General features: G+C 44.7%; 1 protein-coding gene across 1 annotated transcript; it reads right to left on the reverse strand.

Annotated features, from left to right (window-relative positions):
* Positions 1-913: 913 nt before the first annotated feature.
* SNRPD3 (small nuclear ribonucleoprotein D3 polypeptide) lies at positions 914-15,119 on the reverse strand. Its single transcript, XM_057492063.1, has 4 exons — positions 14,970-15,119; positions 13,401-13,544; positions 2,965-3,157; positions 914-1,135 (listed from the first exon to the last, which is right to left on the reverse strand). The coding sequence occupies exons 2-4, from the start codon at positions 13,524-13,526 to the stop codon at positions 1,074-1,076; spliced, it is 381 nt and encodes a 126-aa protein (XP_057348046.1). The 5' UTR covers positions 13,527-13,544; positions 14,970-15,119; the 3' UTR covers positions 914-1,073.
* Between the last annotated feature and the right edge of the window lie 172 nt (positions 15,120-15,291).

Genomic DNA, 15,291 nt, shown 5'->3' on the forward strand with positions numbered 1-15,291 from the left:
GTGCCTGTGGTATCTGACCAACCCACCAAGGCCTGTTTCCTGGGAGTTCTTTATTATAAGAATAATATAAGATCTGTTTCCTCATGACAGGGTCATGATCGTAAGAGAGATTGTTAATTTAATTCCTACAGTTAATGGATATGTTGGGTTTTCTTCTTCTTTCATTACTTGAACAATCTGTCCAATAAGCAATGTGCTAAGGGCCAATCAATAATCAATCCCTTTTCCTCTTAATAGTTTTTCTGTGGTTCATCCTCTCCTGAGCCCTTGGTAAGACCTCTTTTTGGTATTCTTTTTCAGGCAGCTTTTCCAATTTCTGTGTTTGTGTCACAACTGCCACAAATGTCACTTTGCATGCCCAACCTTTCTACCTTTGCTACATTAAAGACCACAGTTATGCTAAACAATGTTATCATTTGATAAAAGCACAATAACGTGTTCCCCCAAATCAATATGAAACTGCTTATGAAGCCAGGACAGGAGCAACTGGTGTTGGCCACTAGGACTTTCTGAATTACCTTTTAATAGATTACTTTTTCCAAGTACTGACCCACTAGTGTTTTCAGGCTACAGAGGTCAGAGTATTGGACTTCTTCACGGGGGAGGACCAGCCTGTGTTGTGCTTTTCTAGCTGAGCTGATGACACTTCTGTAAAGGTCACCTGAACAGAGCACCATAACAAATGCCTGTGTCTGAAGATCAATGAGACAGTCTGTATGTTCCTGGAGTTTTCCTAGGGCTTAACTGGAAACTGGCCTGGGACAGTAGCTTAACCTCCTATCAGTAACTGTGCTACTTCAAAGCAGGGCATTTTCGCAGGACAGCTCCCAGGGTGTCAAAATTTAATCAGCTGCCAAAGCAAACAGAACACCACACTCCAAAATGAACACATAGTCCTTATTTTCTCAAAAACAAAGGAAAAAAAACACTATATTTATTTAGTGAAACATTTACCCTTATCTAAAGAAAGATGCTAAAAGAAAACCTAGTACATACACATAAGCACGCACCTGCCATGAACCCAGATAATCTAAAAGAAAAAATAAGAGCAAAGTTCTATTTAACAGATCAATTTATCTTCGCTTCTGGAAGATGTTTCCACGACCCATTCCACGTCCTCTTCCTCTTGCAGCCACTGAAAGGTGGGGAAGAGAAAGAACAAAGTCAGGTCAGTGAGCTCATGCCACGGAGCAGCCAGAGCCCCAGAACAGGGCTGAAAAGGCCACCTGGTCCAACACCATGCCCACCCCATCGCATGTCCCCACCGTGCAGAGAGCCAAGAACTGGCACCTGGTGTCAGCGCTGCAGCGGCACCAGGCTCCTGCATTCTGGCCCAGCCCTGCTCTCTACAAGAGGCTGGGAGGCAGCCTGTTGAGGTCAGGTGGTCTGGGAAGCAAGTGTTGAGACCATAGGAAAGATAAATTCCCAGAGCAGCCTTAGAGCAAGCTCATAAAACTTCACAGATTAATTTTACACTTAAAATTCTGAAACAAATAGTTTAATGTTAACATGTTAGAAACCTGAATGAGGAGTTTTATTACTCTTTGAGTTATCCTACATGTATGAAACACATGTTTTATAATGGCAAAACAAATAAACAAAACACAAAAAAACAAAACCACTCCCCATACAAAGACTACTGTTCTCTGTGACCCAAGTGTTCTTGGTGGGGACAGTGGCTTGGGAGGACAGGCGAAAATATTCTGATGGCTACTAACTGGAGACTCATCTCTTTCCCCTCTATTAGAGCCTATGGCTGCCCTGAGGAGGCAGGAAAGTCACCCAAGAACCCAGTCACATAATGACAGGGCCAGAAGCAAGGGGCTGGAGAGGCACAGATGGCTCAGGCAGGAGCCAGCAGGCCTAGGCAAACTCAGTGCCAACTGCCTTCTAATGCCCAGCTGCTGGGCTTCACCTTCTGCCAGAGAAGACAGTGCAGTTACGTGTGACAATGAGAGCAGCCCTTCCCGAGAAAGCAGAGAGAACAGCAGTTCTAACAAACTAGCTGGCATTTCTGAAAACCATTCCTTCTCCAGGCCAAGGTCCAGAGCCTCTGTCTAGAAAGGGTAAGGAGAGTCTGATCAGTTCTTCTGGAGGGCATTTTAAGGGATTACTCTATTGCATCTTTAAACCAAAGTCACCTCATATACAAAATAGGTACAGCAGCCAAAATACTGATGGAGAATCTACTAACTTTTCTGTACTGTAAATCTTTTTACAAATCAATACTATGACAATTTCTAACAACTGCACTTCTTAGGAAATTAGCTAAGAAGCTTATCAGTATGGCAGAACTCTTCACAGAACCAAATGTAAAACCTCTGATTGACCTAATGCAAAAGAAAGGCCAGAGTAAGTCACTGGAAAAATACTAGTCCCACTTTTGGAAGTGCTAAAGGAAGGATTTATTTTCAACTATGAGAAGCTTTGGAAATAGAAGTCCAGCCCCCTTTAAAGGGTAAAGATAGCTTAAAACTTACTTCTTATCTGAAAATGGATCCCCACTGTCAACACTGTCCCCACTAGTGCTGGGTGTCAACACATACCCCAGCCTCTCTGGGAAGTGCTGCCCCATGCCAGCTAATCCACACCACAGTGCCCCTGCTCAGGAAACAAGACAAGAACGAACTCCCCCAAAACCCTAGAGAGAGTTTCTGGAAACATAGGGTCTCCTAGAAAGTCATTACAGGAGACCTATCTACTCTTTCATTTAAGACAAGAACCCCCATCTTTCTTCTAAGGAACCACTTTGGATTTTGCATAAGTCCTATGAATGCCATCAGGCGAAGCACCACAGAGAAGGGAAGGGCCCCCTGAGGGCCCCCAAGACTGCAGGAATGGGAAGGCAGTGGGTATAGAGAGAGTTGAGGTCAAATCCACCCCCAGCCCAGGCAATAACAGGGCCCTTTCCTAAAAGACACATGACAAACCTTATGTTAAAACCAGCACACAAGGAGCACCTACCTTGGGCCTTCAGGATAGCAGCTTTTCCCCGGCCAGCCCCTGAGCCTTGGTTTTTATTTTTCATGCTCTTCAACATGGGTGCATTTTTCAGCATGTCAGGCAAAATCAGAAAGCGGATCTTGCTGCCACGGATGTATACCTGCTCCAGCTGTGCCACTCGGCCATCTCTGTATGTGACTGTGATGTTGGACATCTGGAAGGGAATCACCAGCTCATCAGTAAGGGCAGCAGCACCAGTGGAGGACAAGGGCACACCAAGAGGGGCAGCTTTGGCTGGTGGTAGGGAAGTCCAGAAATGCAGAAACTAACATGAAATAAAGCAGCCGGGCAAAGCCAGTGGGAATACCAGTGACTTCCGTGTGCACCGGGGCTGTGCTAAGCACATCTCACAGGGTTCTCACAGCACCTCCAGGTATAAACATTCCCATTTTTACAGGTAAAAAGAATCAAGTACTCATCCAAAGTCAAAGAGACAGAATGCAGGGATTCCTGATTGGATCCCAGATAGCCTGGCTCCAGACCCTAACTGCTACACTGCCTACCCTGCCAGCACGTGAAGTGCTCTCAGTGGTGATAAACTCCAGCTGAAAGCAGCTTTGAACTGAGTGCCCAAACTCTGTGACCTCTCCTGCATCTACCCAGCACAAGGACTGCAAAGGAATCATCAAGGTCACAAGCATGCACCAGAGGAGGCTCCTATCCCCCTGAGTGTATGCTCTAGAAGGCAAGACTTGAGTTCCTAGGGACCGAGAAGTAGAGGTAGCAGTGCCTGTATGAAGGGTCCAGAATATCAGAGGCAGGAGGCAACAGCTTGCACAAAGACAGGACACATGGGAAGGAACCTACAGGATGCCAAGGACTGGAACGGTGGAATTATGACCAAGGACAGGGGCACCACCTTGGAGACTACGGGGGTCACTCAAGTTTGTGGACAGAGGAAGGATGAGTAGGGATAGGGGTAGCACTTTGGAAAGATGAATGTGCCAAACTGGATAAACTGTAGGATGGAAGGGCAGGGAGCCTGGAGGTGAGACCAGACTAGCTTGGCACGGGAAGGTGACACAAGCCTGCCTGTGCCAATCTCTACAGGCACGTCTGCCCGAGAAAGCAGAGAACAGCACTTCTAACAAGCTCGCTAGCATTTCTGAAAAAGTAGCTTATTTTGTGAGTCTTCTGGATGGAAGAGGATAATAATTTATGGGTCAAGTCCACATTGTAGAGAGGGGTGCCATCTCCCCAGATTTCTGACTCGCTTCTTGACCAAGTCCCTGTATTCTGTTTGACTTTGGCTTATATTCACTTGCTCTTTTCTTCCAGTGCTAACTGGCCACCCGGTCTCTGCTTGAGCACCCAGTGTTCAAAAAGACTAACAAAACTCTTGGCAACCCACCAACATCTACACAATTGGAATGGCTTCCAGACCTTCAACCCATTGTTGAGCTCCAATCACAGGCAACAGGGCTCAAGTTTCCCATAAATCTGCTCCAGGCTCAACACCCCCAGTTTTTTAACAAAAGTCCATACATGCTTTCAATCCCTGCCATCCTGTTCTTGCCTTAAAGAACAGCATGGCTCAGGTGCCACAGGTGAATGTGCTATTGTTGTGGTTATGATATAGTTGGACTACTTGAGAGAAATCTGGGTCCCACCCAGGCTCACAAGTATCAGCCACTCCTGTGACTCCATTCAGGCAGAACAGGCCTGGGACCTGTATTTGAGGATGGCCCTGCCACATGTCGGAGGTGTAACCCTGGCTAAGTCTGCAGCCTCAGTTCCCTTACCCGCAATGTGAGGAAAGTACAACAGAGCCACCTTTCACTGAGCCCTCATTAGTGTTCCAGGCAACTTCACATTGTAACTTACAGAAAACCACAAGATCCTACTGGGTAGATACTATCACTGTCCCCACTTTCTGAGAGATCAAACTGCAGAGGCAGACCTGTCCCGAGGCCATGCCCTTGCCCACCATTGTCTTGCCTGAGGTCACACTGCCCCTATGTGGCCTGGCCAGGTTTGAATCCAGGTCTGACTCTAAACCCACACTTTAACCACTAACAATTAAACAAGATGGCTATGTCTCAGTGCTGTTCCTATCACCTAGCACATATCAGAAGCTCAGTAAATGGTGAACCTAAATGATAGTTAAAACGTCTGTTTTGGGGGCTGTGCCCCCACTAAGCCACTTCCCCAACACATCCTGGTACGTCTCCCTCCTGCCTCTGTCAGGCTCTGCTGCTTTGAGAACTCCTGGCAGAGGCTGTTACGTAAGACCATTTGTATTAGTCATAAATGGCACGTGTCATGCCTGAAGCAGGAACCAGTCCAGTATCATCTGACTCCTATTACAACCCTAATAACCAGGTCCGCTATTGCTCTCAGGCCTTCCTTGCAGCACCAGTGGAAAACGGCTGTGTGCAAAGCCCCCAGTCCCACCTAACCATGCAGCTTATTATAGGTCTGAGCTGTGTCGGCATCATAGGCCCAAGGCAACAACTTAAGTGAACTGGGTTTCAAAGAAAATCAGGCAGAAACAACCAGTTTACTCAACTTTCCCAAACAGCCACAACGGAATACAGAAGGCATACACTAGACGCCAAACTGAAACGACATCTTGGGGGAGAGAAGATCTTAGTACAGTCAAAATTGTGCGAATTTTCCCACACATCTGCGACTAAGACGACACCACTAGCTCCAGGGTTACAAAGCAACACTGGGATGATTCAGGACCGTCAATCACAACATCCCACTTGCGGGACACACAAAAAACACTCAACAAACGTCTGGTTTCCTTTTCACTTTTCCCTGCCCCCTTCTTTTAATAATAGAGCCTTCTTATTATTCAGCCATTAAAAAAAAGAAATCCAGCCATTTGCAGCAATGGATGGATCTAGAGGGTATTATGCTCAGTGAAATAATCCAGGTGGAGAAAGACAAATGCCATATTTTCCACTTGTTTGTGGAATATAAAACCAAAGCAAAACAGAATGAACAGAACAGCAGTAGGCTTAAAGACACTGAGAAATGACTAGTGGTAACCACGGAGGAGGGGTTGGGGTGGGTGGGAGGGGAGCACAAAAATTCTCAATCATAATGTAAATTGGTCACAGGGATGGTAGGGCAGCATAAAGAATAAACTCAATGGTTCTGTAACATCTTCCCATGTTGACAGACAGTAACTGCACTAGAGGGGGTGAGGATTTAATAATACCGGAAACTACTGAACCACTGTGTTGTATATTTGAAACCAATTAAGACTGTACATCAATGATACTTCAATAAAAATTTAAAAATTAAAGAAAAAAATAGAACAGCCTTCTTTTCCTCTGATCCCTTCTAATCCATTTGCCTGCCTGAAATGTAACAGTCAGAGCTCAGGGTCTGACAGGTCGGAGGCAACAAGATCTGGCAGGTTTATTCCTCCGCGCCTCATCTTTACAGACTAAGACCAAAGACTTGGGTGTAGGTCTGCTCTGTCCATGCCTGGTCACCCTGGGCATCTGGACGCCTGTCCTCAGAGAGGTCCTGTGATGACTGAAGGATCTATTGGCAGTAGCATAGTGCCTGGCACCGAATAAGCATGCAACAAATGGAAGCTTCTGGGTACTACTGAGTGCACACATTCTTTTGGAGACAGGTCTTAGCTTAACAAGTTAAACTCAGACTTTTAAAATACTTAACAGTGCCCAGGATCTTGGTTTCTAAATTCTACTCCTATCCGAAAAGAAACCAAGGCTCCCTGAAGAAATGGTTGATTCCAGAGCTGGTTAGGGAAGGTAAAAGATGAGCATGTAACAAACATTTTGCTCCAGAAGGTAAGGATGTGCTCCCCCAAAATGGCCAGGGCACACCAAAGGATACAGGAGTCAACTTGAGGGGGCTCTTGCTGGACAAATCTGGGATACTCTGATCAAAATAATAATCATAACAGATTATAACCCATTTAATAAAACAGAAACCCATGAGCCCATATTGATACAGTAGACCTAATACAGAAAAAGCATGGAGTTAAATAAAAAGTCATGAATCTCTATGTTGTACACCTGAAACTAATATAGTATTGTATATCTACTGTACTTCAACAATAAAAAATAAAAAACCTAAAAAAAGAAGAAGTATTCTTTTGCAACCATCATGGTAAAAAGACTCAAGCAAGAATCTTAACTGGATACTAAAGGAGGGGTGCTAGAGGTGGTGGTGACGGGCAGAATATGCACAAGGTATTTACTTAAAGAATCTCCCCACAAAATTCTTATTAGTTGTAAAAGTAAAAAGAACACCCAGTGGAGAGACCACACAACACACCAGCCAAACGATCTAGGTTAACATCACGAGGAAGGGGAAAACAAGTATTTAGTGTGACACCCTAAGGAGATGAAAACTCTTACACAGTAACAGCCCCCCAAAAAAGCATAACACGAATCTAATCATGAGGAAACCCCTATAAAAAGATATTCTAAAGATACCTGGCTTTATTCTTAATTTATTTTTTATTTTGCTATCATTAATGTACAATTACATGAGCAACATTATGGTTACTAGACTCCCCTTATTATCAAGTCCCCACCACATACCCCATTACAGTCACTGTCCAACAGTGTAGTAAGATGCTATAGAATCACTACTTGTCTTCTCTGTTATACTGCCTTCCCTGTGTCCCCACCACCACATTATATGTGCTAACTGTGACGCCCCCTTTCCCCCTTATCCCTCCCTTCCCACCCATCCTCCCCAGTCCCTTTCCCTTTGGTAACTGTTAGTCCATTCTTGGGTTCTGTGATTCTGCTGCTGTTTTGTTCCTTCAGTTTTTTCTTTGTTCTTATACTCCACAGATGAGTGAAATCATTTGATACTTGTCTTTCTCCACCTGGCTTATTTCACTAAGCATAATACCCTCTAGCTCCATCCATGTTGTTGCAAATGGTAGGATTTGTTTTCTTCTTATGGCTGAATAGTATTCCATTGTGTATATGTACCACATCATCTCTATCCATTCTTCTACTGATGGACACTTAGGTTGCTTCCATTTCTTGCCTATTGTAAATAGTGCTGCGATAAACATAGGGGTGCATCTGTCTTTTTGAATCTGAGATCTTGGTTTCTTTGGGTATATTCCTAGGAGTGGAATTCCTGGGTTAAGTGGTATTTCTATTTTTAGGTTTTTGAAGTACCTCCATACTGCTTTCCACAATGGTTGAACTAGTTTACATTCCCACCAGCAGTGTAGGCGGGTTCCCCTTTCTTCAAATTCTTGCCAACCTGGCTTTATTCTTGAAAAACATCGACAGTGTGAAAAGCAAAAGCAGAGGAACCATCCCAGATTAAAGAAGCCTCAAGTGAGCTAACAGTTAACAAAGTGCAGTAAGTGACCCTGGACTGAATGATGTCACGAGGAACACCCTGCCACAAAGGACATGATTGGGACACCTGCAGAAATCAGAATCTAGACCACAGGCTACAGCACTGATTCAGTGTTGAAGTTGCTGAATTAACAACACTAGTGTGTTTACAAGAAGAGAATATATTTCTTATTAGGAAGTATACACAAAAGTATTATGTGATGAAGGAGTATGATGACTGCAATCCACACTCAAATAGTTCAGAAAAAAATAGATAAATAGCTTAAAAATTAGTTTTCCTTCTAGCCAGAAAGCTAGGTATCAGAAGAAATAACTAGCCATACCATATTCAAAATTTCAAAAACTTTCCAGACATTAATTCTGGACAGTTTCCTACTGACAGTCACATGAGAGTTTCTTTTGGGTTATCATGCTTATAAGACATAATGCTGAGATCATTTCCCCACAGACCATTAGCCACAGCCAAAGAAAAAGCGTTCAAATAGTTCAGTCAGTGATGCGGTGGTCATGCCAAGGCCCCCAAAGCACCATTTCAGCTTCTGCAGAATCTAGTTAACTCTTATCACTTTCTCCCACCCAAGCTTCTAGGCATTATGTTGTTTTAAGGGTAGTGAAATGTTTGGTTTGACCAATACCCTCTTCTTTTTAACATTTACTTTGTTTATAACCATAAACTCAACACATACTTGTCATTTTTTAAATGAAATTTTAAAAAAATGTTTTAATCACATGTAATTTCTACCAAAAAAATAAGTACTCACTTGGATTGGTTTCTAGAGGTAGAACTATGGTATCAAAGGGCAGGAAGGCTTCTACGTTAACATGTTGGATGTGTTTCCAGAAAGGACTTTAACAATTTATACTTTTACTAGCAGAACAGAAGTATAAAGAACCCTTGGTAGCGTTAATTTTATTTTGCCAACTTGCAAGTTTAGGCATTCTTACTATTTTCTAATTTATATACCTGATTATTTATAAAACCATTATTTTTTGCATGTTATTTTTCTTCTCTGAATTATCCACTTTATGACTGTGTTCACTTTTAATTGGGAAATTAACATTCTTGATTTGTAAAAACTATTCATATATTTAAATACAATAAACTTCCATCATGAAAAAATTATGAGATTATCTAAATGCCTGGATACTGACTAAGCCAGGCCAGAACACTTTGAACATTCCCTACAACTCTAGGAAGGAACTCTAGGGACCGTTCATGCTAGATGCCTAGTAAAATCCATGGCCATAAAAGTTTCCCCCAAAAGGTTAAATAAATAGAGTCTTGCCTTTAAAATCAAAATGATGTGCTCATTTCTACTCATTATTCCTCACCCTAAAGCTCTTTTTATGGTTTCTAATAGTTTACCAAATATCTGACTAGGATTCTTTCTGAAGATATACTTTTTTCAGATTTTGAAGAAAAATCCCTTAGTTCCCTCCTTGACATTTAATAAAGACAGGATGTTTCAAGACCATGGTGAGTACACATAACCAAGAATAGAAACTTCCCCATTTGGGGGCTTCTGGTTCTATGCCTAAGCTGGGCAAGAGATGGGATATACTCCTCCACTGGGTCCCATCCCTGCTACAAACAGAAATACCTCAAGAGGACTGCATGGCCAGCCACAGGGGCTCTGCTCGCCCGATGCACAGGGGGCCCTCAGGAGATGTTCACGGGAGCGTGCATGGGGACCCAGCCCCCACAGTAGCCTGCAGCGCTGGCCACCAGACCGTGCTTGCCTTGCAGCTGCACGACTTGGGGAGTTGGAGCAGCCAGGCTCCCTGCCTTCCCAGCCAAACCTCAGATGCACAGAAGCACCTATACCTTCCTGCTCAATAAGTACCATCTCAGAGACCTCAGCTGAGGTTTAATGCATGCACACATTGTATTTTCAAATGTCAGTAAAGGCAGTGATAACCGACTATATTAAAAATAACCAAGGAACTGAAAAACAAGGCATATTTTGTAAAAGGATGCTGTTGAGGATATTATCTAACATAAGACTGTATCTCCTTCATCAAGGCCCAGGGAAAAAAATGTCTCCCATATCTGAGTACCAGGGAAAAAACCCTGCACAACTGATATTTTATATTCAGAACATATGTACCTCAGAACTGATGATTTCCTCGCCTGGCCTACAAACAGCTTAGAACTGAACAAGCTAGGCTTACACCTGGATGTACCTCTTAAATACACAGGGATTTGGGTTTGTGTTTCTGGGTACGATGGCCTGGTTGGTTTCACTTTACTGTTTACCTCAGGTTATCTGCACCTTGACCGCTCTCCTTTTATGCAACCATGTAATTTTTTTAAGCCACCTCTAACTCTTTTTGAAAGTGGGTGGTGTAAAAAGTAAATACTTGATACCCTAATTACATGCCCAGGGAAAAAAGTCCACACTAATCATAGTTATGGTAAAAGTCTCTCGTTCATTTCCCAGATCTCTGTGGTGTGACCCACCCCTCTTTCACAACAGAAAATTTTATTAAAGCCCAACATCAAATGGCAAACACTACATACCAGTTGCCCTCTAGCAAAAAGCAGGCAAGCTAAGTGCTAAGAGGATGCTCCCGTCCCCAAAGGGCAGCTAACTGGGGCTGAGGAGGAAGGAGAGCAGCAGGCACTGCAGCAGCCACAGGCCTGAATGAACTGTGCTCAGTGTTCTTGGCCACAGGTCAGCTCCACCCCAGCCTGCTGGGGTTTCCACAATGTTCAAGTTTAGGCAGAGCAGTGAAGCCTCAGCATCTTGGCATGCATGGTCTTATGGGCTCAACTGTGCTCTGCCCCCATTCCTATGCTGAAGTCTTCCCCCAGTACCTCAGAATGTGACTATTCTGAGAATCGATCTTTACAGAGGGAACTGGGCCCTAAATCCAGTGACTTGTGTCCGTATTAGAAGAGATTAGGATACAGACACACACACAGAGGAAGGACTATGTGAAGACACAGGAAGACAATAGCCACCTATAAGCCAAGGAGAGAGGCATGGAACGGATGCTTCCTTCACAGCCCTTAAAGAACCAACTCCGTGACACCTTGACCTTGAAATTCTAGTCTCCAGAATCCTGAGAGGATAAATTTCTGTTGTTTAAGCCACCCTGTGTGGATCTTTGTTATGGTGACCCTAGCAGATTAATACAAGCAGGAAGCAGGTGGCTGGCTCCCACCATGTGACACGCATCGACTCATTTATGCTGCATTATGGTCCTGAGGCTGAGGTGCTATTTTTATCCCTGATGCAGAAAGGAGGGAACAGAGGGTGAGGGAGGTCCAAAGCTCATTCCAAGTCACACAAGTTGGCAGGTTGTAACCCAATTCCAGATTGGTCTATCACTAGAATCCGTGTGCTTACTTCACAGTGGCTGCACCTGAGAGACCAAGACCATCTATCAGATACCCTCATATGACAGATGAGAAGTCTGGGGCCCTGGAAATTCAGTAAGTTGTCCAAATAAATAGTTGAATAAATATATGAAGATATCTTACCCCCAGTCTTACATTCTACTCACCAAACTAAAGTAGTTAAAACCAATGAGATGCCACAGGACTGATCTACAACAATGGTACCTCACAAAGGCAAAGGAGGCGAGGCCCTACAGGAGTTTTAGAGAGTCCAGATCATCTGCCTCTATAGCATCAACACCAAGGAAAGAAACCTGAAGTCACCAGATGTCTATCTCCCTGAATGCCAGGGAGCTGGTCAACCTGGCAAGAAGATGATGCTCAAAGCTACAAAGAAATCACAAATATCTGATCTGCAGTATGACCTTGGGTAAGTCACCTTACCTCTCTGATCTTCAGCTTTCTCACCTGGAAAATATGAACAGGTACCATATGTTGTTGACATTTCTAATGTGCAAGGTGCTGCTGAACTAGCTGCTGCACATACATGACTCACGTGATCTTTGTAACAGTTCTGGGGTGTGAGAGTCCTTGGGAGTACACTGCTGAGGTGTCCCTCCCAGGGACAACAGGCTGGCTGTGAGGAATGTAGGAAGCTGACGGCCTGGAACCACCACAATATTCATCTGGAGCCTCTCTCCCCAGCTGCCAGCCAATGACTGACCACAGCGGGGGTACTAGAGCCAGGCCATTTCTGCCCCATGCTAGATCTTTCGATGAGCAATCTTTGCCAGGCTGGGACTGCCTCAGAGATACACACAGTGGAAGGCTCTTCTTATTTACCCCTCCTTCCTTTCCCCTCTCCTTGTTCCAGTGTCAGACCAGTGTCCTGGACTGAAAGCTCTACTGGCTACTCTTGCTCCCTCTTCTTTATCCTTTACTGTCATTTTCCCCAATAAATCCCTTGTACAACTAATTATTTCTGGCATCTGTGTCTCAGACGATTCAAAATAACACCATCCCCATTTTGCAGATGAAGAAACTGAGGTGATTAACACACCTAAAGTCAGACAATTAGGATTCAAATCTACATCTCTGATTCCAAAGCCCAAGCTCTTAACTGATGATTTAAAGAACAAAGGAGAAAGTATGCTGACACACTTTGTAAAGTAATGTTACACAAATTCATGAGATTGTTGGCAGAAATCAAAGCAGTGCCATGCAAAGGGCACCATATCAGGAAGCTGCTCCAACATTTGTTAATGGACCGATGTTCAGTAGATGAGTCCTTAAAAGTACCCTCCCTATTTTGTGGCCGACAAAACTATCACCAAACCCACTTACCTCACGAGGTAACCGATATCATCAAGTGAGACTCCTCCCCCAGGAAGGTGGCACAAAACACAGAATCCACCAACTGTGAAGCGTTACACAAACACGTAGGGACAAATGGGCAATGGGCCTAACACTAAAGAATTCTACAGCAGGGAGTACTGCCCCTGCTCAACAGGGCCCCAAAATATGGGAGACAATGATTATGGAATGGAGAAAACAACTATAAATGGCTCTTATTTATGCCCACATCCCCAACACCGGTAATACTGCCTGGCACACATTAGGCATTCAATAAATAGTGACTGAAAACAACTTTAAAGAGGCCTCCAAGCACTGTCTTTCTATCCTCCAGAACAGAGGCCCATGCTTCTCCCACAGCCTCACATGCAAAAGCAGGATACCTGGCAGTTCATGTTGTCTTCCGCCTCAATGAGCTTCCCACGATACACCTCACCAGTGTTTGTCTCACATGTCACAATGTGACCCTCGGCCTCGTGTAGAACTTTAATTGGCACACCAATAGACATCTTGGCAAGGAGAGAGTTCTATAGTGAGAGAGACAACAGTCAGTTCACTGGTCAGAGCCTAGGAAGACATGTGGCATATACCATGCCTCCCTTAAGCCTGACACTCCATAAAACTTTAATCAAGATACCGAGGCTGCATTTTCTACAGAAAAAGGAGCTTAACTTGAGGAAGCCTATCTGGCAGATACATGCAAGACATGGGGTGAGGAGGAATGTGGGGGCTGGATAAACAGAAAGTTAATGGGAATGAAGAGAAAGAGACTCCCATCTCCATCCCTGTTACCGTATGTCCTTTGTCTTCATCAAATAACCAGTACCCCATACTGTGTGTGTGTGTGTAGGGGGAGAAGGGGTTGCTACGTATGTGCCGCACAACGTATATTTGTCAACCCCCGGTTGTGGGTGACACCACTTTGAGAACCCATTATACACACCTGAGCTCTCCGGCACAGTAGCCACTATTTGCACTTAACTATTTACATCAAACTTAATTAAGATGAAATAAAATTTTAAATTCAGTCCCTCAGTCACACTAGCCACATTTCAAGTGGTCAACCGCCACATGCAGCTAGTGGCTTCAGTATTGGGCAACACAGATACAGACCAAAGGATTCAGGCAAATCTAGAAGAGGCTATGCATTTAATTCAACCCATTAAGTGCCCTTGGACCTTCCACTTACTTCACTATCAAGGCTAAAGAGAAAATATCAGTGTTCACAAAATAACGTGCTGTAAGCCGGCAATGCATATCTTGGAGGAAAAACAATCCCGGGCAAGCATCTGATTTAACCTAATTAAAAGGGAAAAGCAAGGGACCTTTTATTCCAAGAAGAGCAGCGATTGAAAGTTATAATACATACATCTTTGTGAGTTCAAGAGAGGAAAGCGAACACGAGGTTGAAAAAGACAGGCTCCCGTGATGAGGGGACCTACGAGTCTGAGTTTGGCTGAAAACAGCGGTAACTACTGCAGAATTATAAGCAATGATCCACTGAAAAGGCAACAGAACTTACAAAATGGATCTAACGCAGTTTAGAAACAAGGAAACTTGATAAAACTTCTGTAACAAGGTGGAAAGCATGAGCGACCAGTGTCTGAAAGGGAGATGGAGGCAGAGATGCAAAGAACTTCGAACAGAATTGACCAAATAGGGTTCGGGGGAAGAAGGCAATCAGCGAGAAGTGATTTCAAGACTACTTGCCTGAGTGCTTCGAAAAACATGGCTTGGAGAGGCACAGAAAGTGAAGAGCATGTACTTTGGAGCGAAGCGAATGAACCCATTTCCAGGCGCTAGTAGGCTACGCGGAGGTTCGGGTGGCCCCGTCTTCCCGCCCCTCCCTCCACTAGAGCCCCGGAGAGCGCCACAGCAGCGCGTCCCTTTCCCGCCCCCGGCCCCTCAAGGAAGCCTCGGCCTACCCTCGCCCTTCCCCAGCCTCTCCTCACCGGCTCTGGCCTTCTCTTCCTTTCCGGTGCGGCGGCGACTCTGGCGACAGCGAAGGCGTGAGGAGAGCGAATGGCGGCTCGCGCGCTCCCAGAACACCACACGTTCCCAAAATGCCGCGCGCAGTACCGCCCCCTTCCCTTTCCTAGTGGTGAACGAGGTCTTGCCTCCGCTTCCTCCTCACCCCTCCGGCTGGGAAACGTGGACTCTAGTACGATAGTTCCGGCCCCAGAAGAGAGGGCTAGAGACCCGGCCCCGGTGTCGCCGGAAACACCGACCCTCGGGCGGGCAAGGGGAGAGTGGGGCTCGTGTTTCCAAGCACCA

The sequence above is a fragment of the Manis pentadactyla genome, chromosome 14 (genome assembly GCF_030020395.1).
Source record: "Manis pentadactyla isolate mManPen7 chromosome 14, mManPen7.hap1, whole genome shotgun sequence".
Lineage (NCBI taxonomy): Eukaryota > Metazoa > Chordata > Mammalia > Pholidota > Manidae > Manis > Manis pentadactyla.

What these genes read in the sequence shown, in the direction of transcription:
- SNRPD3 (XM_057492063.1), bottom strand. Translation starts at nt 13,526, where the DNA reads ATGTCTATTGGTGTGCCAATTAAAGTTCTACACGAGGCCGAGGGTCAC. An exon ending in AAGACAACATGAACTGCCAG is followed by an intron (nt 3,158 to 13,400) that starts GTATCCTGCTTT and finishes ATTCCCTTCCAG; the next exon opens with ATGTCCAACATCACAGTCAC. An exon ending in TGCTATCCTGAAGGCCCAAG is followed by an intron (nt 1,136 to 2,964) that starts GTAGGTGCTCCT and finishes CCCACCTTTCAG; the next exon opens with TGGCTGCAAGAGGAAGAGGA.